This window comes from Echiichthys vipera (genome assembly GCF_963691815.1).
Source record: "Echiichthys vipera genome assembly, chromosome: 15".
Lineage (NCBI taxonomy): Eukaryota > Metazoa > Chordata > Actinopteri > Perciformes > Trachinidae > Echiichthys > Echiichthys vipera.
This window is the reverse complement of record NC_139840.1, coordinates 14,401,401-14,427,675: the sequence shown is the minus strand read 5'-3', so window position 1 is coordinate 14,427,675 and position 26,275 is coordinate 14,401,401. Positions and strand designations below refer to the sequence as shown.

The 26,275-nt window shown below is 39.4% G+C and overlaps 2 protein-coding genes across 6 annotated transcripts in view; both read left to right on the top strand.

Annotated features, from left to right (window-relative positions):
- The window catches only part of LOC310958008 (laminin subunit alpha-3-like), a 54,384-nt gene extending 40,343 nt beyond the window's left edge, over positions 1–14,041 (top strand). For 2 of the 4 annotated variants that reach the window (XM_083928788.1, XM_083928787.1), the window contains exons 43-77: positions 48–128; positions 229–329; positions 465–518; positions 615–766; positions 1,134–1,244; positions 1,343–1,454; positions 1,675–1,839; positions 2,017–2,213; positions 2,429–2,545; positions 2,764–2,918; positions 3,138–3,279; positions 3,411–3,510; positions 3,589–3,705; positions 3,832–4,002; positions 4,106–4,257; positions 4,355–4,543; positions 4,632–4,780; positions 4,934–5,096; positions 5,201–5,328; positions 5,554–5,698; positions 5,812–5,907; positions 6,030–6,187; positions 6,269–6,386; positions 6,488–6,631; positions 6,760–6,890; positions 7,157–7,291; positions 7,452–7,572; positions 10,142–10,275; positions 10,433–10,613; positions 10,741–10,899; positions 11,045–11,210; positions 12,027–12,181; positions 12,304–12,397; positions 12,513–12,632; positions 12,736–14,041. In XM_083928788.1, coding sequence (XP_083784914.1) covers positions 48–128; positions 229–329; positions 465–518; positions 615–766; positions 1,134–1,244; positions 1,343–1,454; positions 1,675–1,839; positions 2,017–2,213; positions 2,429–2,545; positions 2,764–2,918; positions 3,138–3,279; positions 3,411–3,510; positions 3,589–3,705; positions 3,832–4,002; positions 4,106–4,257; positions 4,355–4,543; positions 4,632–4,780; positions 4,934–5,096; positions 5,201–5,328; positions 5,554–5,698; positions 5,812–5,907; positions 6,030–6,187; positions 6,269–6,386; positions 6,488–6,631; positions 6,760–6,890; positions 7,157–7,291; positions 7,452–7,572; positions 10,142–10,275; positions 10,433–10,613; positions 10,741–10,899; positions 11,045–11,210; positions 12,027–12,181; positions 12,304–12,397; positions 12,513–12,632; positions 12,736–12,878 — 4,756 coding nt within the window. In that variant the 3' untranslated portion in view covers positions 12,879–14,041. Of the gene's footprint in view, positions 1–47; positions 129–228; positions 330–464; positions 519–614; positions 767–1,133; positions 1,245–1,342; positions 1,455–1,674; positions 1,840–2,016; positions 2,214–2,428; positions 2,546–2,763; positions 2,919–3,137; positions 3,280–3,410; positions 3,511–3,588; positions 3,706–3,831; positions 4,003–4,105; positions 4,258–4,354; positions 4,544–4,631; positions 4,781–4,933; positions 5,097–5,200; positions 5,329–5,553; positions 5,699–5,811; positions 5,908–6,029; positions 6,188–6,268; positions 6,387–6,487; positions 6,632–6,759; positions 6,891–7,156; positions 7,292–7,451; positions 7,573–7,955; positions 8,586–10,141; positions 10,276–10,432; positions 10,614–10,740; positions 10,900–11,044; positions 11,211–12,026; positions 12,182–12,303; positions 12,398–12,512; positions 12,633–12,735 lie in introns of those variants that run through there. The other 2 variants (XM_083928789.1, XM_083928790.1) reach the window with 2 other exon arrangements.
- Positions 14,042–15,790: 1,749 nt separating this feature from the next.
- Positions 15,791–25,525, top strand: LOC310957447 (tetratricopeptide repeat protein 39C-like). 2 transcript variants are annotated; one of them, XM_083928009.1, is made up of 14 exons: positions 15,791–16,181; positions 18,543–18,591; positions 20,293–20,421; positions 20,592–20,706; positions 20,857–21,262; positions 21,741–21,909; positions 22,020–22,113; positions 22,195–22,302; positions 22,397–22,506; positions 22,581–22,704; positions 22,805–22,902; positions 23,538–23,642; positions 23,731–23,769; positions 24,819–25,525. In XM_083928009.1, the coding sequence occupies exons 1-14, from the start codon at positions 16,030–16,032 to the stop codon at positions 24,909–24,911; spliced, it is 1,791 nt and encodes a 596-aa protein (XP_083784135.1). In that variant the 5' UTR covers positions 15,791–16,029; the 3' UTR covers positions 24,912–25,525. The 2 variants fall into 2 exon arrangements, with proteins under 2 accessions (XP_083784135.1, XP_083784136.1); XM_083928010.1 differs by lacking the exon at positions 24,819–25,525 and adding an exon at positions 24,084–24,182.
- Positions 25,526–26,275: the final 750 nt, after the last annotated feature.

Here is a 26,275-nt window from a genome sequence, read left to right as displayed (position 1 = left end):
AATCTGTATTTCAAGAATGTAATCATGATCTCCCTATCATTCTGCAGTTTTGCAATAGGTTGCAAAGAGGTATTTGGAGACTTTGAGTGTATATGCAGAGCAGGCTACACTGGAGAAAAGTGTGAGCGGTGAGTGTTTGTATGGAGATATCAGTTTAACAGGCCATGCAATGAAATCTGGAATTCTTTTGGCTTACTTATTTCTCTGTCTTATTTCTCTTTCTCATAGTTGTGCTCCTGGTTACTATGGTGATCCACTGACACCAGGAGGAAGTTGTCAGCCCTGTAATTGCAATGGTCATGGCAACAGCTGTGATGCCAGGACTGGAGGTTAGATTGTGGACAATGCATTAAAACAATGCATTAATCTACTGTTTAACTCTTCTAGTTAGGTTCAATCATGTTTTTCAATTCCTTTACATTACCATGCATTCATTTAAATTTTAATTTCTTGTGTTTCTCTAGTCTGCAAAAACACCCTGGAGCCGGGAGACACAAACACCGATGAGCACTGCCAAGGTAAATGAACAAAAATAACTGATGTCTGACGCTGCATGGCAGGTTAAATAAATTGAGTATGATCCCTTGCTAATCCAATCCTCTTTTGTATTCCAGAGTGTGATAATTGTGCCCAGACTTTACTACATGATCTGGAAAAGCTCGATGATGAGCTGAAAAGAATCAAAATTAAATTGGAAAACGCCTCGGCCAGTGCCTCCTCTCAGGACAGGCTGAAGAAGCTGGAAAAGGCTGTGTCAGACACCAAGGTAACATGTCAGTGCAGTGTAACCCAGCATTGTAACTCAAGGCTACACACAGTGGTAAAGATGAGGTCATGAGTGCTCAAAGATATTTAAAATAGTTGGTTTGAACACAAAAGCCATGAAGTGATGCGAAATCCTGAGACCAAATGCATAGTCACATGCACAGTGAGATCCATTGTTGGGGCACTTTCCCCATCATGTCCATTTCTTACTCACACATGCACACAAATTTGCAATCAAAGTACGGGTAAATAAGCACATCGCAAATTGAAAACAAGGCCACTATCAGCCTCAAGCTTCACCACACTACAACATCTGAATTTTCCTTTATGGCGCTTAATTTGTATTTCTGCTACTGTGCTTTCTACAGATTCTTGTCAACAAATTCAGCACTGCCATTAACACCCAAAAGTCCAGAGTCAATCAGCTGGAAGACGATATGAGCACTCTCAAAGATGACATCGGCACCCTCAAAGACAAGGTAGAACGATGGAGACAAGGCCTACTGTAGGTTTTTATTAAAATAATACATGTGAAAATGTATATAAATGTGTATTGTCGGTATGTATTTTTATTTAGGCAGACAAGAGAGCTGCTGATGCTGACAAGGCAGTGGCCGATGTGGGAAAAACCCACAAGAGGGCTAAAGATCTCGACTCAGAGATTCAAATCATGCTCAAGAAAATCAGAGGTAATGGGAACTTACTGTATATTCAGCAGCACAACTGTGTCTGTCCTGTCTGTTAGTGTCTAAATGTCTTGTTTTCAACCTTCTTTTGGCGTACTTCTTTCTACTGTTTTCTGCATTTATATTTGGTTCATTTACACATAAAGTATCAATCTTTACAGGTTATCAGGTAGTCTACAATGCAATTGAATGGCACTGACTGTGTTTTTCTGTGTGTTTGAAGCTCTGCTGGACCAACTGAAGGAGGCAGGCACCAGTGGTGATAGGCCCAATGAAAACCTGTCTAAAATGTTAGAGGATGCTCAGCGCATGGTGAAGGAGATGGAAGATAGGAACTTCACCCCTCAGAAGACAGCTGCTGAGAAAGAAAGAGACGAGGCCAAGAAACGTACGATGCACAGTCTAAAACTTATTCAACAGACACTAAAGTACATTTTTTCAAACCCCTTCAGAATCAGAATCTGAATTATTATCAAAGCACTGGCGCGGTTGTTGAAAAAGTTAAACATTACTGCAAACTGGACCAAAATTTTTTCCATCTACTTATTTTATTCTATTTTTGTAGTGCTAGACTACATCAAGGCTAACGTAAGTAAGCAGTGTGACCAGAACGAGATAGCAGCAGAGAAGCTTCGGGGCCTTCTGAAGGGTTACGAGGCCAAGCTGAAGGACCTGGACAAGGCTCTCAAGGAGGCGGTGGAATTGCTGAAAAAAGCCAACGCCCAGAACGGACTTAATGCTCAGGCAATGAAAGATCTGCAGGTAATAACTCGCAAGTCTACTAGTTAATCAGTTATGAGAAACACATGGGCTTGTTGGTTAATGGTTAGTGAGGAAAGAAATCGTAATGAGGACGATATGTATACATGAGATTATGCATAAAAGTTCTGTTATACAGTGAAAAAAATGCCCTGTACTGTAGGTTATTTGTGCTATTATGGTTGCTCTACAGTTGTACTCTCTTGTGCTGTCTACAGAAACGTATCGAAGACTTAAAAAAGGAGCGCAAGACTGTGGAGGACCAAATGGACATGGCCGAAAAAGAGCTGCAGAAAACAGAAGATTTGGTGAAAAGGCTCTCTGACAGCAAGACGGTATGTTTGGCAAACTGTAACCCAAAACGTTTGACACACTGTAGCTGTGTTATAATAAAAGGCCTCTGTCTGATCTCACACGAGCCAGCTATTAGGTCCCAACATGCCGTCCACTCAGATAATGATCTTGCTCGCTGTACTCTGAGGCAAGCTAAATGGGATAGCCTGCTGTTACAATGAATAACTTGCACCCATTTGTCTTTACTTCTCCTCTGTAGGAATACGAACAGCTGGCAGCACAGCTGGATGGTGCCAAGACTGACTTGACCAAGAAGGTAAATGAGATTACCAAGGCCGCAGCCAAGGAGGGACTTGTGGAGACTGCAGAGGAACATGCTAAAAACCTTGCTAAGCTGTCAAAGGAACTTGAGGAGTAAGTCTTCTGTGCATATAATAAAGACATACCATCTTGTTATACCGTGAGGTATAATGAGTGTATTTACGCCAAACCTTTTTTTATACTGTGGTAGACTTTCTTGCTGGTTCAGTGCTATTCAAGCGTAGTCGGCTTAGTTTTCAAAATGTATGTCATTTGCATCCATTCTCTGTGTGTCACAAATTCATTTTCTTACCTTGTTATCATGTATTACAGTGCTGTGAAGAATGCAGGTGGGCTTACTGAGGTGCGTGACGCCAAAGACGCTATTGACGCCTACAAGAACATCACAGATGCGATTAATGCTGCTGAGGCTGCGGCCAATGAGGCTAAAGGTGCTGCCAACAACGCCTTGAATGTAAGCCATATACCTGATACCTGCTTCTTGAAATAATATAAAATGAATTCAAGTATCCAATAATTTATTTTAGAATATTGTTTTTATTTTAACCAAATGTTTTTTATTTTTATTTTTTTTACTTTCTTTAGAATGTGAAAAACCAGAGGCTCACACAAAGAGCAAAAGACCTCAAAGAGACCGGTGATGACCTACTGAAGGAGGCAAAGGCGAAAGAGACAGAACTTCAAGGTATTTAGCCCCCCTATTAAATGGTTGTTTTTAAAATTTCCCAACAGCTCAGTCACTAATTATTGTTTTCTTTTATAGACGCTGCAGATGACGTCACTGACCTGAAGAATCGCCTGAACAACGCAGACAAGAAGAAGAAAGGTCTTCAGAAAGACCTGCTTGATGCACAGAACCAATTAAACAACATCAAGAGAGGTAGAACGAATCCAGGCATTAACGCTTTAGCACGACTATTTAACTGACTGTGTCTGAGTCTATTTCCAGTGTTCATATTTCCTCTTTTCCCTCACTTGATGATAATCACTAATTTCTTCAAATTAGATGACATCAGTGATATGATTGATGAAGCCAAGAGGAAGGCAGCTTTAGCCAATGACACGGCCGGCAACGCTATGGACAAACTGAACACCATCCGAAAGGAAATTGACAAAATCAAGGTTTCACCCGTGGACTCCAACCTGAACAATGTATTGGATGATGTGGACAAGTCAGGTGAGATTTTGAAAAGATGTCTTTAGGCACATTAGGCAATACTTTTTTGTAATTTTTACACATAACAATTTGCTATTTTCTCCCTCTTATCTTTCATTTCCAGTGAAGAACTTGCTGAATACTATCCCAACTCTAAATGATAAGATCTCAGAGGTGGAGAACTTGACCTCGCAGTTCTCACCCATTAGCAACATATCTGACAACATCAAGAAGCTCAAACAGCTCATTGAACAAGCCCGGGACGCAGCTAACATGGTGAGCTCCCACTCCATAACCAAGCAAAAATCAAACCAACTGGTCCCCTCCCGTTTTTCTTGATTGGTCTGATTTCCCTTTCTCGTCTTCTCTCCAGATTGTGGTCCCGATGAAGTTTGCAGGCGATGGCCACGTGGAGCTGCGTGCGCCTAAGAATCTTGAGGATCTGAAGGCCTACACAGCCTTGTCTTTGTCGCTGCAGAGACCTCAGGGCAGGGGTGATGGAAGACGCAGACGCAGACAGACCAGTGGAAACATGTTTGTGTTGTACCTTGGAAATAGAGATGTAAGCGGCTCCAAATACATATGAATAGTTTAATATAAAGGTTTAGTTTGTGACTGTACACAAGGCATTAACAAACCGTGTCTTCTAGTCTTCTAAAAACTACATTGGCATGGTTCTGAGGGACGACGTGCTGTACGGTGTGTACAAGCTCAACGGAGAGGTATACGAGATAAAAACAAATTCCATCTCCAGGTCTTTGTCTGAGTTGGCCACTTTTGACAAAGTGGACCTACAAAGGTAAGCTGCCAGTGCCATTCTGTCGTTACTCACCAGTTTTTCATTTCGGCTCTTATCCACTGTGACATAGCATTTGTAGTGAAAAAGGACCGAAGGTAATTTGGGAAGTGTGTTGTAAATTTGACGTGAATGTTTTTCCCTCCTCCTATTTAGGATTTACCAAGATGTCAAGATTATCTTCACCAAAAATAGTAACTCAAAGACACCCGATGAGCCAACTGAGCACAAGAAGCAAGGAGCAGAGAACAAGAACCTCCTGGACATCAGTCCCAGTGATGTTGTTTTCTACGTTGGAGGCTACCCTGACAACTTCACTGTAAGCTGCAAGGAAATAGAAACAGTGATACTATTTTATTATTTATTTTTTCAACCAGCATGGGTTTTATAGCATATACCTTTTTCTGTTTTGCTTCTCCTCAGGCACCAGCTCCTCTCAACTACCCCAAGTACAAGGGCTGCATAGAGTTCTCCTCTGTTAACGACAGAGTCCTCAGTCTCTACAATTTCCAACATGCAGAAGGGATCAATCCGGAGACTCCATGCAAGAGGTAGGTCCTAGTAGGATTACTGTTGAGAAAATCAAACTCTATTTGAACGCTAGGTTTTAAAAAAATGAATAAACATGCTTTTATGCCTTTTCTATGACACATTAACCTATAACATAATTTCAACGACAGCAGCAAGTGACAGACAGATGTACAAAGACTACCTGTCCGTAACTTAAGACATGCATTTCAGAATCAGAAAAATATTATTTTCTCCCCTCTATCCAGATATGTACCTCCAGTGGATTCTGAATATTATGAAGGCACAGGATATGGCAAAGTGGTGATAAGTAGAGCATCAAACAGCTTACTCATCAATGTGAAAGTCTTTGCTCGTTCAGAAAATGGTCTGATCTTCTACATAGGAAGTGAGGTAAATTATTATTCACATGGGTACTTTATAGATCTTCTTTTTAAATTTTTTTTAAATAAAATTATATGTTCTATTTGCATGAAATTGATTTCCCTATTTCCCCCGTTACATAGGATAATTACTACACTGTGACGACGGAGAAGGGCGTCATGGTTGTACGTAGTAATTTGCTTGAAGCACCAGTTACACAGAATGTGAAAACATTCCCGGTAAGGAGCTTTTGTTTTGTTTCATGCAATCATTTTTCCTTGACAATTTATTATTACTCAAAGCAGTTGTAAATCACAAATCATTTATTTAACCGCATCTGGCTTCTCTATTCTTTCTTCAGACAAGTGACTGGGAAACAATCATCATCCATATTGCAAACAGAGGGAGCGTTACAGTCAGAATGGCCGGTAAACTCGTGGCCAGATCCCCATTTGCGGGCGATGTCAGTGCATACAAAGAATTCTATGTTGGTGGTGCCCCACAAGACTTGAGGGAAAGGTACGTGGTTATCACTATCCCTCTTTATCCCTGTGTTTTGTGAGTTAGGTAGTCAACTTGATTTTCTGTTTCTCCTCACAGAGATAACATCGTCATGCAGCCATTTAAAGGATGCTTGAAGAATATGAAGCTGAATGAAGAGTTTAAACTTGTTTCAGAGCAAGTGGGCATCAGCAAAGGTTGTCCCAGGGATTCCTTGGTAGGACATTCACCTCTGCATCCCAAACAAGTCACCAGCATTCATACAACTGCCAACAACTAAAACTGACTAAATATTTGATGGATTATGTTCTTGTCTAGGTTTCTCGTAAAGCAGAATTCAACTTGGGGAGCTCACTGTCAGCTGACCTCACAGGCTTTAGTCTGGCCAACGACGGAATAACTGTCTCCCTCGGATTCAAGAGCACAGAGAATCAGGGTCTTATTCTGCAGAAAAAACAGTCGGTCAGTCCTTATGCTTACTTGAAAATCTGATGCTCTAATTGTGAATTTATGAGATCTGATTTGTGTGAGACAACAGGTAGAACTTGGTCTGGTTTTTTAACAGCTTTTATCTTCTTCCTGTTTTCCAGAACAATGGGATGAATCTTGTACTGGTAAATGGCTATGTCACTCTCAATTTCAACAGCAAGATATGGAAATCAAACAAACAATACAACGATGGCCAGTGGCATTATTTGACTGTAAGAAGAAGAGGCGGAAGGTATGAAAGAGACAATTATTCTACATTAAACATACAATAAACAATGTGAACATCCATACACATTTAACATTGTTTTGACAACTATATACATTAGTCTGGGGTTTGGTGTGATTGGATTTTTATTCTAGCGACAAGCTGGTCTCAGTTTCACATAAATAAAAAATGGACATTGTAAAGTACAATGCAAAACAATAAAATTAAAAACTGTAAAGTCCTTAATAACTGCTTGAATATAAAGCAATGATGTTTTCGCTTTTTTCATACAGGATTGAGTTGGTTATTGATGACGAAGACAAGGGTCAGGAGCAGAGTGGCGGCACTTCCATACCTGACACAGGAGCCTCTGTATTCCTCGGAAAAGACAATTTCAAAGGCTGCATTTCCAACCTCTATACAAGACGGTAATATTTCCTCACTTCGTGCTGCTTACCTGCATCATTTTGAAAAACCTCAACATTTCCGTACAGCTTTTACTATCGAAGTAACACACTGTTTGTGCACCATATATCTATGCACTTTGATGTATGGTGTTTATATTATATCTGTAATTCTGATTTGCAGGCCAGACAGTCTGTACAGGGCTGAGGATTTCAACACCTTCAAGACTTCTGGAGATGTCTTGCTGGATACGTGTGCTGCTGACACTCTCGCTCAACTGATGCTGGGCCGCACCTCTAAGAAGGTAAGTGTTTGATGGTTAATTGTTTTTGTAAACAAGTGAAACAACCTGACACATGGATGATATGATTTAAACTTTTATCCAAAGCGAATCAACTCGGTGTTCTTTTCTTGGAATTAAGTGGCATAATTGTTTAACGACTAGAGCCAACCATCTTATTTAAAGGTATAACTGTCAAAACTTGCATATGAACATGGTGACTTGACGATTGATTCCACTCACTAGCAGTAAGTTACACCTATCTGTATCTCTGCCTTCTGTGACTTTCATAAATTTGTACAGTGAAACTACTGTAAAATACTAATTATTGAGGGTGAATGCGTAATCAGGCATTGTTTTTCTCACGTTGACATTGTTTACATTATATTTTGCTGCCTTGTTTCCAGAGATGAAGAAGAAGGAGCCCTAAGACCTGCTGATGCTGACAAGAATCTAATATTGACATGAAAAAGCTGGCATCTTGCACCACAATGTTCTGTTGCTTATGACCAAACTCATTCATCTGCAGTGTACTCAAATGAAAAAAAGTTGCATGAACATTTCAAATAATCACAAATTAATAAATGTATTGTATCTTTGTCTATTCTATTTAAAAATCCATTCATTACAAACAAAATCTTGTGAGTAACAATCTTTGAATCAACTCGTCTCTTTTCTTTCATTGATGCATCTCTGTAATGAACCACTTTCTAACAGTCATTCACATGCATGTGCCCTCTAACTCACTATTGTCAGACCTAATGGAAACTCTCAGATACAAACATGCCAAACATGATCTATATGGAAACTTCACTATCAAATAAAATGACTAATAAACACAAGTGTACAATGTACAATAAACACAACAGGATTTGCATCTAGTTTCTCAACATTCTCTGGCCCATGACCCTGCTTTACCTGACAGAACACATATAGCGTACTTATATATATATTCTACTTGTTTTGACGTAGAGGGACACAAATTACATTTCAAACTTGTGCATATGCATATTAAATGGAAACACTTGGACTGGCTGTTGTGCGCCAGTAAAGCCATGTGAGATTTTGTTACATAAATAAACTTGTGTTGACTTAACCAAATCTAAATGTATCAGTCTTCCATCTCTTGAAACTCTGAATGGGGATCCCCGCATAGAAGTGGAGAAACACTGATCTACATTATAAGAAACAGTGTGGCCATTGGGAAGTTTGGAAGCATTCCCTGAGATGAAATGATGGTAGTTCACACCTGAGCTTGGCCTAACAGTGAAATACACAAGGCCACATTATCAAAGCATGATGAAATAATTTCTTCACATCCCTGGATCTTGCATGTCCATCATAATTTACTAAGCTCTTCGTATTTGATTTGGAGCATCTGACTAATGGCAGCCATATCACCATCTGTCTATTCTCCAATAACCCTTGACCCACAGTAGAAAAATACATTCTCTGCTGCTGCATGAATTAATAAACGTGCAATGATCAGTTGACACTACAGTCTGAACTTAAGGAAGACATTTAATCAAAGAAGTAACAGAAATGCAAACTGTAAAGGTGAAAAACCCATGATCTTGTGTAATGATTTTTTTTTTGGGGGGGGGGGGGGGGGCTCTATCATATCAGGACTTGATGAGCCAATCATTTCAAAAAGGTCTTATGAGTATGTTTTAATAAGTTTAATAATCTCTGCAACTCTATTACAAGTTCATTCCTGTTATCTTTGAGTGTATGCCTGACTGAAATCACTCACGTCATAACATCTACTACTTTGCTGCACACTTTACCGAACAAGCACGATTCTAAATTCCTAGCTGTGTTGAAACCAAACACGTCTGAGTAAACAGACGGTTTTGTGGGAGTTTAGTTCTGCTACAAGACTCAACGTGATCGTCAAAATCCTCAGTGTTACCAAAATAAAGCGTCTGATGTGTATTTTTGTACATTACACGATCCACAAGGACCCACCAGTTATCATCAATACTAACTACTGTATACGAGTGATGAAATCATAACTGCCAGGCTATACTTGACTATTTATCAAAGCTACTAAATGCTGGTTGTTAACTTTATTTTGGAGACATCTGGTCTGCATTAAGCATTTGTCTATTAATTGATAAGTAGATTGACAGAGGATGTATCAGCAATATTTTATATTTAAGCAAAAAAAAAAATCTAGCTTTGCGGTTGGGATCATTACTGGTTTCCAGTAATGATATAAATTTGGGTTTTGGACTGTTGGATGACTAATTCTGGGATATTTTATTTTAGCAGATTAATCTACAGAATAATCAAGATGGACAAAATATTGAGAATACTGAGAAAATAATTGTTAGTTGAAGCCTTGAACTCATTTATTCAGTGCACGACATGGTCATTTGGTTTCATTTTTGAATTTAATTCAGTATGTATAAGTATTTTATATGCTTGTATTCATTCTTACCACTATACATTGTCGTGCCCTGCCATTTTATTTACTGACAGAGTGGAACCACTTTGGAGACTTCCCCAAATATGAGTGAGCAAACAACGATTTCAGGGGCCAACTTTGTACCGTGTACTGAGTCCCTTTTGTTTGTTTGTGCTCTTTTAGGATGTTGTGAAGCAGGCGATAAATGACAGTCTATCAGTGTGTGCGTTACCAGCTCTGGTTCAAAATGCTTATCACGTCGGCGGCCCTGTCAGCAGTCTGAGCTACAGGCTTCCACTACAGGTCCTGCAGCCCAGGTGAGTACCCTGTCTTACCTCACTGAACAATTTCACAACACATGAAACTTTCAGTGGAAGAGTACGCTTGGCAGCATCTATCACGAACAATGCTACGCTTATGTCAGAGCCAACACACACAAACACTAAAGGTGATGTCTTTCTTCATCCTCTCCAGGCCCCACTTTTCTCTGGATGTCAAAACTCGAGCTCCTGAGGGCCTGCTGTTCTTTGCTGCTACCAGAGGAGGACGCTCGCACCTCGCCTTATACATATCCAAAGGCAGAATCAGACTGTCAGTAGGCAAACATAAGGAGATCTTCAACAGGGAGAAGTACAATGATGGGAAGTGGCACTCGGTCAGTGGACTCATGTTATACTAATCACATGTATTTTGCTGCTACCATGGAATCTTTTAAGCCACATAATAGCAAAAGCAAAATACTTAATCATTCGTTATGTGTACGGTGAATATGTTGCCTGCAGGTCATGTTCAGTTTGGAGAAGAAGAAATTCCGATTGGTTGTAGATGGGATCAGAGCCCAGGATGGTCAGCTGACAAATCCTGAGCTGACATCCATGCAGCAATTTGTATCACCTGTGTACTTAGGTAGTGCCCCGGAGTCTCTTCACAAAGAACTAAAGGTAAAAAAAAAAAAAAGGAGAAATAAAAGTACTCACTGGCCAATATACACACTTAAACAATCCATGAACAAATTTCAATGTCAATGTCTGTGTATATAGTATGTGTGTGTGAATGAATATAATTTTGCTTTTTGTTCACTTTTAGTTGAAGTCCCTTCCAAAGCAAAGTGTGTCCGGCTGTATCCGCAATTTTAAAATGAACGGAGCACCGATGTCAAATCCAAGTACAAACCATGGTGCTGGCCCCTGCTTCGAGGGACAGACCCAAAGAGGAGCTTATTTCTCAGGGAATGGAGCACATGTCATTATCAGTGAGTACATCTCACTAGGAACTATAAACGCATCCACACGATTTGACTCCTCTGAAATGAGTAAATGACACAAAATGCTAATAAATAAAAAGATGTAGGCCTATGGTATATCGACACATCTGAAAAGGTGCTCAGATAAACAACGGCAAGTATGTGAAACAAAAGAGAGGGATGTATGTGGATTTGAGACCTCATCCACATTGAGCAAAAAAATAGATATTTCTCAGAGAAATATTTTAGACAAAACAGAAAATATGCAACAATATACTATCCAGTAATTTTCTAGGTCTAGTCATTTCTTAATAATTTCTATTTAGTATCCTTGCAACGACTATGTCTAATACTGTAAAAATAGAAATTAGAGTTGTATGAAATGAAACTGGGGATGTTCATGAGCACTTCTGAATATCCACAGAAATGTCCTGGGAAAACCATTTAACCCAAATAATATTTCAATATTGTCCATATTTTTCAAATTTCCCATGTACTAGTAATGTACAACATTATGTTTCACTTAGCTTCTGATGAGTAAAACACTCTCTAAGTTAAACACTAGACACTACATATTAATTGGAATTGATTAATTAAGGAACCCTGTCCCTATTTTTCCTTTAATTAGTACCAAATTAGAGTTGGAAGACATTTCCTAGGAAATTACTTACATATGTGAGTTACTTCAAAGGAACTATGAGACCCATAAGAATATGTCCATTTCATTGCTTTCTCCTCACTATTTTGACACTCACAGTCTAAATTTTGATATTTCTAACAATGCCAATGATGACAGCCACGATGACATCCATTTCTGTATTTCAGATGACTCCTATATAGTGGGCTCCAGCTTTGAGCTGCTGTTTAATATTCGCCCACGGAGTCCGACTGGACTCCTGCTACATATTGGTGATTTCAACAGGAACCAGTACGGACCTGTAATGGGCCACTATCTCACTGTCTACATGCTCAGAGGAGAGGTGAGTTTTTCTCACCAGAATATCCTAACCCAAAATCTTAGTTTTTGGAAAATAAAGACTGAACTGAGAAGGTGTTCCCTGTACACGTGATTAAAAAGCAATGTGTTCGGACCCATTTTCAGGTCGTGGCACAAGCAAACAACGGCAAAGGGGAGTTCAAGGTGTCGGTGAAGCCAAAAGCTTCTTTATGTGATGGAATGTTTCATAAAATTTCAGGTAAAATGCACATACAGTAGTCTCATCACAAAAGACGAGACAAACTAAAACTTCTTTTAATTGGACACTGATATAATCGTCTTTTGCATTAAGTCCCTCTCCATATGTCTTCTAGTAATCAAGAGGAAAAATGTTGTGCAACTGCACGTGGACACAGTGGACAATTACAAAATTGGACCACCGACATCCATTACAACTTTGACCAAAGACTCACTGTATGTGGGTGGTATTCCTGGTGAGTACTTAAATGTTAATCCGAGAGTTAATCTGCTTTTCCTTTTAGTTCATTTTGTTCACACACGTACCACATGTTCTCCACATGTACCTTTCTGCTGCAGAGATGACAATGCAACAGACACTCCCTGTCACATCGTCCTTTGTGGGATGCATCCAGGACATGAGGATCAATGGCGAACCGGTGTCTTTCGACAGGCTGCCCAGCGCGTTTGGTGCGGTCAACCTCAAAGAGTGTCCAGGCTGAACGTCTCGCTGCATCATCATGAAGCAAACCTTGGGACCACGTCCGGCGCCGACTTGTGCAAACCTATCCAAATGTGCAATCTGTTACCAAGACAGAGAATGTGTTTGCGTGTAAGAATGCATATTTTATGAGGAGTGTGTGTTCAGTGTGAGTGTATGTATGTGAGTTTATGTGTAAAATAGAGATATGAGCAGCAGCTTACAGGTTCATAATATTTGCTGCGCAGTTAAACATTTCTGTATTTATTTTGTGATTAAAATCATGTATCAGGGCACCAATTTGCATATTCTAACAGTTGTTTTACAGTCTGATGTGTTGGTCCATTCATTTAATGTCAACAGTCAAATGCTACTGAATATGCTTGTGATTGGTCGGAGCAACCCAGCACTTTAAGAAAACAAATGATGCCTTTTGTGATGGTGCTTTAATGGAGGTCAACATTATTAGGTGATTTTTTGTTTGTTTATTGGAATGTTTGTATTAGAATCATTACAATTACACCCATGGTGCTCAATTCAGTGGCATTTCAGGAGCTGCCTTGCTGTTTTATATTCATATTCACATGCCAGCATGTAGAATTCTGCATTTTTAGTTGGTTTAATAGACATTGAGTCCTCACACGGGCAATGAATGTTTTTTCCCCAGGCTGTATTACTGTTGTTGTGAATTCATTTTCCATTTTGCATTCCTTTTTCATGCATGAGTGTGGTCTGTGTGACTGTTATTGTCAGTTTCACAACTAAACAGCATGTACTGTAAGTTTGTGGAGCATTGCCTAGAAGTTAAAAACCAATATAGATGAGATTAGCTTCTAATAAGTCTCACAAGTCATGCTTGGGACCATTAAGCCCATACTACTATGACGTTGAAAGTAATATAACAAACAATAACATGTATTTGATGTATTTAAACTCCCCCACAAGTGTTTACTGACTTTGTACATTCATGGAAACATTGCACATATGTGCAAAAATATGCATGATGATTGAACAAGCATTCCTGTCTTGCAACCACTGATCTGTAAGCAATTTTGTAATATTCTTTTTTAACACTTCCCAGTGCCATAAGTAGGTCTTGAAAAACATCTTTTGGCTTGTGGTCATGGTGACGACCTTGAAACATCCAGGATTAATTGTTAAATTATACTCAGCAAAATGTGTATACTTTGTTTTGGACAAATACATTTTTGCATTTTTTTTCTGGAATAGGTCTCATGAAATTGTGATTCACATCTAAAGTGTTGTTGGAATATAGTACATAATGTTAATTTATCTCCATGTGGCTTCATTTTTTGGAGTAGAGTGGTTCACTTTTAGCAAGTTTTTCTTCTTCGTTAACACAGCCTTTATAGCCCTTAGGGAATTATAATGTTCTTATAATTTGACAAAGAGCAGGGCGGTTGTTATTAGGACACTTAAGTCACATCCTCACTATTGTTTCTGTGGGATTTATAATGACCCGAGCAGATGTTTATTTACTAAAATTAAACATTGTGAGTGTTTTAAGCTGACTCTAATATTGTTTAGAAGCACTATCTTTAAATTTGACTATTTCTAATACAAAAATTTATGATAGAGATGAAATAAAAATATTTTATAATTTTTCCACCAGTATTATAATGCGGAGAAGCCTTCGACACAGCATTTAGACCATCATGTAGGGAGACTCAATTATATATATATATAATTATTAATTGTGAACTTATTATTATTCAAAAAAAAAGTTTTTACTGAAATTTTTAACAAAATGTCCAAGGGGACACTTTGGACCTTCCCTGGCCAGTTATTTCCTTGAATACAGCTATTTCTCAAACTTGCACTAAGCTGTCAATCACAAACCTCCACGCCCACTCTGATGCTGCCTTCACTGACTGTTTGAAAACTTCAGTGGAACTTGCAAACAGGTGCTGCACCATATTCTCTGAGCCAGTGGCGAAATAAACATTCAGATCTTAAATAACATTCGTAATACCACACTGTAGAAATACGCTATTACAAGTAAAGGCCCAGCATTGAAAATGTTGTTGTAAAAGCACAAAGGTATTAGGCCTACCATCCGATTATTAAAGTTGGCTACCAAAAGTAAAAATTCTAATTATGCAGAACATCCCATTTCAGAATGATATATTATTTGATTAAATAAATAGAGACATACAAATATCACTTGTGTAGGGAGAATATAAAACAAGAGCCCCTAACATCAGTGTTGGAAAGTAAGGTTTACAAGTACATTTACTCAAGTAGGCCTACTGTACTTAAATTCAATTCTGAGGTACTTTACTTTGAATCTACTTTATACTTGTATTCCACTACATTTCAGAGGGAATGTTGTACTTTTTACTCCTCTACGTTTATTTAGTAACTCAAGTTACTAGTTACTTTAAAGATAATGTTTATTAATACAAAACATTATCAACAAATGAAAGAATATACTGTATAGGCCTATTGTTATTGATAAAGCTACACAGCAGTATATAAAGTAAATACAATTAGCCCCATTTTTATCAGCTGCAACATGAAAGTGATATCAACATGAATCTAGCAACAATTACAATATAATATAATATGCTGAAATGAAAGTACTTTTTGTAATTTATTTACATGTGGATGCTATTTTGTATTATTTTTAAGTAACATTTTGAATGCTGGACTTTTACTTGTAACTGAGTATTTCTACAGCGTGGCATTACTACTTTTACTTAAGTAAAAGCTCTGAGTACTTCATCCACCACTGCCAAACATCCACATTTCTCCACTCATTAACTCACCCGCTTTTCTCCTTGTAAAAGCGGGTGAGTTAATTGGTTGACGCGTGTCGTGTCTGATGGGAAAGCCGATAATTCCGATAGCACCCAAAGGCAGCACAGTTCCTGTCTGCACACCACACAGGAACCACCGGTCAGGCGGCAGAGTACGGAACCGCGACACAACCCGCTGGCTCAACGGCTTACAAGTGATTTGAACCTGTCCGCTTATACATAGATATACAAGAGTATTAACATGACTGCGTTTGCTCAAAACGGGGCAACTGGCTGAGACTATTAGCGTAAGTTAAACTAACGAGACATACCTCAGGTCCCCTCCCTGCTTCTGCTTCTCCTCTTCCCCTGCCCGCGTCTATCTCTTCGCCTCCTCCGGTATCGGGTATCTCAATGGCGGATCCGACAGAACCAGCCCCGGGAAGCGTGGAGGTGGAGGATGAGAAGACGGACGGGATCAACGACGCAGAGCTGGCACTGAGAGGGATCAATATGCTGCTCAACAATGGATTCAAGGAGAGCGACGAGCTCTTCAGATTAAACAGGTCTGTGAGTGTCCAATTCAGGGACAATAGGAAATGTCTGTGTCTAGTCTGATACCTGGGAAACAGCAGTGATGGATACTTCAATTTTCTCCACAGGGGGTTGTTAGAATAGTCTTTATTGTCATTGTGCATGTACAACGAGATTGTGCAAAACATCAGTAGAAGTGCAAAGAAGGTGAAATGAATGAATACACATAAAAGGAACCTCTAAAATGAATTATAAAAATATATAATAGAGGTATGACAAGTGCGGCTGTTGTGCCCAAACTACTGTGGTCATATAAGCAGAAGCCATGGACACATTTCTACATTAGTTTCTTCTGCACTGTATTTGCTTAGCTTGCAAAACAAAACCCTAACATCCTTGTCAGGCTCGTCTACCATATGATGATGATGATGAATATTATAATAATCATGATGATAATAATACACTTTATTTATAGCACCTTTCATACAAAACAATGCAGCTCAAAGTGCTTTACATTGAAAAGCATATAAATGAAGAGACAACCATCAAAAGCATCAAACGTGAACATGAACAAACAATTGAAAAAATTAATAAATTAACTGAAGTGACGAGCAAACAACGCTAGAAGCAGCCACAATTATTGGGCAAAGCATTCAATAAGATACCGAAATAGAATTAAATAAATAAAATATGCCATAAAAGGAATGAAATGAAATTAAAATGGTGGGATTAGGTGTTCTGAAAAAAGGCTAGGTTAAAAATATGTGTTTGTAACAGTTTTTTAAAGGTTTCAACTGAGGCTGCCTCTCATGATTTTGGTAATCAGTTCCATAATTTGGGAGCGTAGCTGGAAAAAAAAGCTGCATCTTATGGGTTGGGTTATGTGCAGCTGTTGCATCCAAACTACTGTGGTCATACGCTTGGACACATTTCTTCAGCAGTTTCTTCTGCACTGTTTTTGCTTAGCTTGCAAAACAAAACCCTAACATCCTTGTCAGGCTTGTCTACCATATGATCAAGTCACAAGCATGATGAATGTTGGTTAAATACCCTGGGCAAATATTCCACACCCAGAATGTGACTTGTGATAATCAAACAATCTACTGACTTGTTTTTTATTATAATAATATAATAATGCTCTTTTCATATGGTGACAGTCTGCTACAAGTGTAAATATACAGTGTTTGCAGAGAAGCTGTGGATGCTTGGTTAGCTTTTAGCTGGCTTTCAGGTCCTGTGAACAGTGTTAAGTTTCTCATCTTGGCCCAGCTAGTTCCTTCACATCATGTAACCACACTAATGCTGGGTGGTTGTTCCTGTCTAGGCTTGTTTTGCAAGTTGACCAAGTAATTTAGTGTCCAAATGTTAAAAAACAACAACAATTAAATCTGCAAATAACCCTCTAATTCAGTTATGGAAAATCTGAAATAAACATTTATGCTATGCTAAAATAATATTTTTATTCCACATGAAACTCTAATTTTAGTTTCTGGATGTTTTTTTTAAAACTTTTTTTAAGGCCTATTCTAATTAACGACTTGCTCTTAACCACACATTCGGATCTGGAATTCTATTTGCAGGACTTTGTATACATTCAATCTTGCACAGCTGTTATTTTAGGGGATGATTATCTCCGGTAAAGGATTGCTTTCAACTTGAATAATGATGCCACGGAAGGGCAAACCCTATGTGTCCTGACCCCTGGTGTTAAAGCTTAAATGTCACCTCTCCTCCACTAATTGCATTAAGCACTACGAGGTGTCATCCTGTTTTGCATCAGCGAAAAGGACAGAGACGTGAAAGACGTACAATAACACAGAACCTGAGAATGAGCTTGTGTCGTCCTTATTAACCGGTTTCCAGATAAGGTTCCCTTGGCTCTGTTAAGGTAGTGTTGCATTATGGGTGTAGGAGATTTGGTAAGGGGGTTCAGTGATGCTTTTCATTCATCTTTAACCGCTTGTACCTGTCGGGTCGCGGGGGGGGGGGGGGGGGGGGGGGGGGTGTTGGAGCCGATCCCATCTGACATCAGGCGTGAGGCGGGGTACACCCGGGACAGGACGCCAGTCTATCACAGGGCACATAGAGACGAACAGAGACAGACAACCATTCACACCTACGGGCAATTTTAGAATCATCAATTGACCTAACACGAGCATGTTTTTGGACTGTGGGAGGAAACCTGAAAACTATTATTATTATTATTATTAAGTTACTTTTGATTGACTGTGACAATGAATTAATCCAGTTCTTGACGCATCAAACCGGCTTAACACATTTATTTTTTTACTCCACCCGTGGCTTCTTTAATGGCCTCTAGATTTGTTTCCTGGTCACATAGCAGCAATTCTCTCGCTGACATGTGACTTATGTGTCCTTCTATCCTCTTTCAGGAACCACAGTCCTTTGATGAGTTTCGGGGCCAGTTTTGTGAGTTTTCTGGTGAGTTAAGAAGCATTTTGCAGCACTTTACTGTTTCCCATTGTGGTCCAAATGCTGAAAAAACATGACTGTAAATTCCACTTTAAAAAGCTCTTCTGTTTTATAATAAGGTTCAAAGAATTTCCCTTGTGTTCCTGTTAGACATAAAGCCGGTCTTATCTTTTTTTCCGCCAAAAAAACAGGTGTGACTGACTTCAATTGCTCCTTTTAATTAAATCATAATTAAATAATTGTTACTGGTCCTTTAAATAAGGGGACTGAAACTCAATAGGAACAAGATGAAGATGCTCTAATAAACAACAGCAGGTTTAGAGATTATGGTGGAAAATGACAAAACAATATTTACCAAGGAGCCTACTCAATAACAAGTTAGCCGTCTCCTCTTGACTAATGTGTGGTGCTAGTTGACCACCATCTACTCTAGGCCGTAGGTGGTGAGATCCAATAGTCATTTAGCAAACCTTTATTTACTTCAGCTCAGAATACTTGCTGCTACCTTCAGTGTTGTTCTGTTAATTTGAAAACTTAGTGAGTGAGATGTGAGATAGACCTCTAAAGGGCGAAGCGATCAAATAAAGAATGATGTACACACTAGGGGAACAACGTAGCCAAATTGTATAGTGATCTTTCATCACTTATCTCTCCATTTATTTGTGTAGTGGAAAAAGCCTGAGGGAGATCCGACTGAAATGTTGCCTTGAAGAGATAAAGAGAAATAAACTATTGTTTTGAAGCCAAACAGTGTGCAGACCTCCTCTGTTCCCTGCAGTGAAGTATTTTTTGCTTTGCACATGAGGTATTTTTGCCTGGATGTGGGCACACTTGGTGTCTCTTCTATGGTGCGAAACACATAACAAGATAATGATAACTTGTTTGAGTTAGACAAGGCTACCAGATGCCTCAGACTTCAGCACACTCAAGAGAAACTCGTACTAATTAAATCATAAAACAAATGTTAGTACAGGAGTCTCCTTCACCTTAAGGGATAATTGCTTCCCTCTGCAATGTATCACTTTGTGACAAAAAAAGTTGGAACCTGGAGTCTACCACCAGAATAATTATAACCAATTAATAAACTGGTCAGATATAAATAGATTCATTAAATGAGAATTTCAACAATTATAAAACTGGAAAAAAGTGTATTACATTTGCCAATTAACACTTCTACTTCCCTATTCTGTCCTTAAGTAAGGAACGAATAATTGAATTTTTAAATAATTGTAATTAATGTAATTATAAAATGAATTGTAATGTCTCTGCCTATCATACTCCATCTAACAATACATTTGTCTCCTGCTTCAAGTTTCCATTTTGCGATCACTTAAATTCAGAATCTCTTTTAATTTAAAATACGAGCAGTGTGCCATCTAAAGATTACATTTCATTTTAAGCTGTAAGTAAGCTAAGTATTTTTGTGTGTGTGTGCATAGGTGGCTTCATGTTGTTGTTGTTTGACAAACTGGTTTAAAGCAGCTAGAGGGAAAGTATTGAACACCTACACATTGTTTGTTTGTTGGAAATTTGAAAAGTAAGAAGATTCATCAGTACAATTTTTGTTTTTCCTGCTTTCTGGACTCCAGGGTTCAGTCCAGGATTAGATGTTTTGCTTCACTTGTCAAGACCTGTGGATGATCAGCATTAATTCCAAACTAGTAGCATGTAAACTACAGGGGGTATTTATCTGGCTACCTTTTTTTGTAGAATGCCATGATGACGTTTGAGGAGGAGAAAATGCAGATGGCTTTTGAGGACCTCAAAGCTACAGAGAGACTGTGTGAGAGTGAAAACACTGGTGTCATTGAGACCATTAAAAACAAGATCAAGAGGAGTGTGAGTAGCCTCTTCAATACCTAATTGAATTGAATTTGTGTGAGGTATATATATATAGAACCAATGTCATTAGCCTCAAAAGGAGCATTTTATGTCAGACCATGCGTCGTGCTATGCTGTTTGTTAGCTTGCCTGTCACATCAGTAAGTGTGAGGTGTTTGTGTGGGCAGATGGACTCTCAGAGGTCGGGGGTGGCTGCGGTGGACCGACTGCAGAGGCAGATCATCATAGCTGACTGCCAGGTTTACCTTGCAGTGTTGTCTTTCATCAAACAAGAGCTGTCATGTAAGGGAACCTTTAGTATTTGTTGTTTAACTATAAATTGGTGTGAAATTAAAGTCTTTATATATAAGTTTTAAAATGTCCAGATGCGTATTTTTTGTTTAAATACCTGCGTAACATGTTTCACTGACCTCACCTTCAATCTCCTGACAGCCTACATCAAAGGAGGGTGGATCCTCCGTAAAGCCTGGAAGATGTACAACAAATGTTACAGTGACATCACGCACCTGCAGGAGGGCAGCAGAAGAAGAGCCTCTGAACAGCAAGCGAAGCCGCATCCGTCTGTGTCCTCCAGCTCCGTCAGGACTGACAGCGGGCGCTCCTCTTCACCCGGGCCGAGCCCATCCTTGAGACCGGGCGCCATCAGCCCAGAGGCTCTGGATCGGCTAAAAGGTTCAGTCAGCTTCGGGTACGGCCTCTTCCACCTCTGTATCTCCATGGTGCCTCCGCACCTCCTGAAGATTGTCAACCTGCTGGGCTTCCCTGGTGACCGCCTTCAAGGCCTGTCAGCGCTCACATGCGCCAGTGAAAGTAAGGACATGAAAGCCCCCTTAGCTACGTGAGTATGTGAGTGAGTACGTTTGTGTATCTGTATTCTAGCTGTAACTGAAACTGAAATCTTAGCTCATTCAGATGTAATGAATACGACAACGTAATGGAAGCATCATTTTGAGAGGAAAGAAAAGAGATGCCATTTTTGTGATTAAGTACTGTGTTGATAGCATTGAACGAATATTTAATCACCTAACTGAAGAAAATAAAAATCCCTCCTGTAAGTAGCTTTAAACAGACTGATGCCAGGCCCTGCAGCATACATTGCCCAATCATTGCTTCATAATAAATGAATTATTTCTTTTTCATAGAAAACATTGGCAGCTATGTTTATAAAATCAAGAGTGGAAATTTAGTTGTTTCTACCAAGTAACCAACTTATCTAAATGTTGATTAATAATGGTCTACAATATCATACATAACTCATACCACATTGTGTCATCTGTACACTCCACATCTTTACAGTCTCTGTGCTTCCTTCACAGCCTGGCCCTCTTGTGGTACCACACAGTAGTGCAGCCCTTCTTTGCTCTGGATGGCGCAGACACACAGGCAGGCCTGATGGAAGCCAAATCCATTCTTCAACAAAGGGAGGCTATCTATCCAAACTCTTCCCTCTTCAGGTTCTTCAAAGGCAGAGTCCAACGCCTTGAGGTGAATACATGATAAGAATAAACTTTATCGTCTACTGCTACACTATGTGGCCTATTCTCATTCCTTGAGAACTCAGCCTGTAACTCACACCACAAAGTTCCCCTTTCTAGTGCCAGATCAGTAGTGCCTTGACGTCCTTCCGTGATGCCTTAGATCTGGCCTCTGACCAGAGGGAGATTCAGCACGTGTGTTTATATGAAATAGGTATTATTTTCACTCTCAGATTTCAAACTACCTCGCTCAGCGTTATTCTGCATCATAATTTCCGACTGTCAAACATTTTAGGTTGGTGCAGCATGATCGAGCTGAACTACGGAGAAGCCTACAGGGCCTTTGAGCGACTGAAGACCGAGTCTCGCTGGTCCCAGTGCTACTACGCTTATTTAACCGGAGGTGGTAACAGTACAACTAAATAAAGCTTTAAGGACATTTCTTGTGTGTTTGTTATTTGCTCTTAATCCATACTATATTTCTTTGTTTTGTGTAGTGTGCCAGGGAGCCACAGGTGATCTGGAGGGAGGTCTCAAGGTTTTCAAGGATGTTGAAAGACTTTTCAAACGCAAGAATAATCAGATAGAGTTGTTCTCCGTGAAGAGGGTGAGTTTGTTTCCAGCTGATACTCTTGTTGCAAAATACAATGAAAATAAGTATATATGCATACATTTCATCAGGCTGAGAAGCTAAGGACCCTCAGTCTCTCCAAAGAACTCTGCATCCTGTCTGTGATTGAGATTCTTTACCTTTGGAAAGCTCTGCCCAACTGTTCCACCACCAAGCTGCAGATGATGGCACAAGGTACTCGATTATAAAATGTTTAAATCACCAAGGTCGTTTTGGCAGCCTTGTTTGTTGTCATGTCAATGTACGTTGCTTAATTGTACTTTTCTTGATCTAGTGCTGCAGGTGATTGACGATGCCTCATGTGCAGGTCTGAAAAACTTGCTTCTTGGTGCCATTAACAAATGTCTTCATAATACCAAAGATGCCATTCAGGTACTTAAATGTCTGATTAACCTACCTGTGCCAAAAGATTGTATTTAGTATGACAAGAGAAAAGGTTCTGATTGGTCTAAGGTCTTGAATCTAGATGTAACACATCCTTTGGGCAAGTGTAGTCCAACTTCACATCACATTGCATGAAAAATCACACTTATCATTAGACTTTTTTTTTTACACTGCGTGTGTATATTTTTGACTTATGTGTTCATATTTAACGAACAGTTGATTGTGCTCCTTGTAGTTTCTAAGATACAACCATTCTCTTATCATAACCATATTTTAGTCTTTGGGCACACGGAAACTAGGCCTAGGTGATATACTAGGTGATGACCAGATATTTGATATTAAGTTATGCAACACCATGTATTGCATATTCAGTCTCTCTCTCTCTCTCTCTCTCGCTCTCTTTCGCCTTTTCTCTTGTTTTTATAGTTCACCGCATTGTTGTAGCAAAAAAAGGAACATGCTAGCATAGGTCTAGAGCCACCCATGTAGTTAGCCCTAACTCTGTCAGGAAGGAAGGCTGCTCTCGTTAAATACAAGGATGCAAAGAGCCAGAGAACATGGACAAAGTTGGTTTGTATACAACAGCTATAACTTATTTAGATTGTCATTTTTTTTTGTTGCAGTTTTTCCATCTGGCTGCAAGAGATGAGGTTGGTCGTCTGAGCAACTCTTATGTGCAGCCCTACTCCTGCTATGAACTGGGCTGTGTGCTGCTGAACACCCCAGAGGTAAGTTTGTGTGTGACGTGTATGATAAAAAACTGTTTCCCTTATCTGAGATGGTTTAAGTCAAATAAATATTGTCTTTTTTTTCCAGTCTGCAGGGAAAGGCAGAATGTTGATGCTTCAGGCTAAGGTACAGTAGATTTCTTGATTGCGTGGCATGACAAGACGATTTTGATCATGGTCTTGTAAAAGTTTTTAGGATGTGTGACTGATCAATACACATTACCTGATCAGGTGATAGCATATCCAATGAAGGAGCAGCAAGCCCATTGCTTGATTCCCCTTGAAGTCAGTGAACTGAGTACCGTGGGTCGTGGCTGGGCACCTTAGAGGGTTGATGGCCAACAAAACTTCATAGGCCATAGATGTAGACTGGGTTCGTGTGTTCTAAAAAACTGTCTCCACGCCAGAAGATAGGCTTGTCTTCTCCTGCTCGGCCACCAGATCATGAGGCACTGACCAAGAGATAACACTCTATGACGAAGGAAACATGCAGTCCTGAGAGTATGCAAATGCACCCACCTTTGCAGGGTCAAGCACAGGAGACATTCACATTCTCCTTGGAAACAATGAGTGGCTGTCTGAGGCTATGCCAGGTACCTTTCACCATGTTTTCATTCAGTTAACTGGGCTTAACTGTTATGCTGCCCCATGTTGAGGAAATCAGGGATAGTCTGCACTCTCGGGGAGACCTCATACTGCCCTGTTAGTTTAAGAAAGATGTATTTGCATTATCTACCCTCAGCGTGAAATCATGACAGCACAGCAGGCCACACAGTCCCTCCACACTGAGTTTAACGAATGCTCAGATCTTCAGAGCTGTCTGAACATCATTGTAGTAATAAGTCAGTTTGTGTCTACACAAGTACCCGTAAAAGTAGTCTGCATCGTCTGCGGTGCACTAGGTGCAGCCTCACCCACCTGAAGTGTGTTTGAGATGTTTGGTGCAGCAGCATTGATTTTGTTAGTGGATGATGGGCAGCTGACATTGACAAAGCACAGATCTGACTCTCTCTGCTGTAACAGCCAACTCCGTGTGCCTGAGAGCAGACGCAGCAATGTCCGGAGCAGTGGGCTCGCTGCTTCTGTAATGGGTATGCTGCTACATGTTTGGGCAGCGAGCACATTCATCAGAATACATTAACCTTATTCACTGTTTTTCTTTCACTGACTATGCAGGAGGACTATGCCGGCTATGACTTCGAGAACAGGCTCCATGTTCGTATTCATTCAGCGCTCGCCTCCATGAGGGCTGCTGCAGCCCAGCCTTGACATCTTATCTGCACCTCTGAAGGAACTGGAAGAAATGTCTTTAAAATAGCCACAATACCATTCAAATCACTAATGTTACACTGTTGTAATTCTTTTAAATTTATTTTTATTTTCATATTCTGAGCCAATGCATCATTTAAAAAGTGTGCAATAAAACAGTAGGTGTTAATGGGAGAATAGTTACAAGAGGTGGTTTACTTACGTTACGTCACTGTTCTTTAAAATGTTTTTTTTTAATTATTTAATTGTTTACATGGTTATTTCCAGAACTAGCTGCCAGTCAACTCAGAAAAAGGAAAAACCTTATATTGCTTCCCCAGAGGGATGTTTTCCACGTCAGGTTGAGTAGAGTAATGGCACATAAAGTATTAACTGACAAAGCAGTTCAGATGAATGACTCAGCCAACTCAGTGTTGGTTGCCAACTTTGACATATATGATGTAAAGGCTTTGCTAATCTTTAGGCATGAGTATTAAACAGTGACTTTTTTTTAAGTGTAGCCCCCTTTTTTAAGCACAAATGTTTATTATCAGTGTAAATATGTTGCACACAGTTTTTAATAGATATGCCAACATCATGTTATGAGTGGCCCAGATGTACTCTTGGCTGTAAACTGGCTCTCATTTATATTGTTTGTTTTAAGATATTAAAATGAATATTGTAAAATGAAATATTTTTGTATCCACTATACTTTTTTGATATGCATGATGATACGGCATTATGCAAGAACAAATGCCACTGCTGAGTTCAACTCAATCATTCAACAATTTCAAATCAATACATAGTATGTACTCACTTGAGCACTAGGGGGTGTCTATTGCATTAAGATATATTAGAAACATGAAAACAAAAAAATAATTCCTAATATAGATGTTTCAGTTCAGCCCTGAAAGGAATTTTAAACCATTCAGGGATGAACTGTGAAATTGAACAGTTTGTGTAAATTGGTGGCAAATCACTAAAATAGGAAGCCCAAGACAAATTTGATGATGGCTGCTAGGGGTGTAATAAGTAAGACATGGCCCATGGTAGACCAGGTGGTGGTAAAAATACATCAAGATTTCATTTTTAATACCACTCTTGTAACACCTTAAACTAACAGACACCCATCAATGCAGACATGGGTTCTTAAAATAACAAAAAATTACACAAAGCCAAGAAAGTTCAATCAACATTAAGCTTTTATTTAGCAACAATAGAAATTCTGTTTTGATACCCAAACAAGTGATAACAGAAAAAAACTAAAACCTATAGCAACTGTCCACAACATGAGAAAAGTAATATTCAGTGCTTGATTGTGAAGGTGGTTAAGGCTTGCATAGTTAGTGATGCACATGCATTTAATGTGATAGTTGGATTTCAAA

Excerpts from the sequence above, each read along its gene's own strand:
- LOC310957447 (XM_083928009.1), top strand. The coding sequence starts at position 16,030 with ATGGCGGATCCGACAGAACCAGCCCCGGGAAGCGTGGAGGTGGAGGAT. Across the intron at positions 20,422-20,591 it reads AAAACAAGATCAAGAGGAGT|ATGGACTCTCAGAGGTCGGG; the intron begins GTGAGTAGCCTC and ends TTGTGTGGGCAG. Across the intron at positions 21,910-22,019 it reads GCAGAGTCCAACGCCTTGAG|TGCCAGATCAGTAGTGCCTT; the intron begins GTGAATACATGA and ends TCCCCTTTCTAG.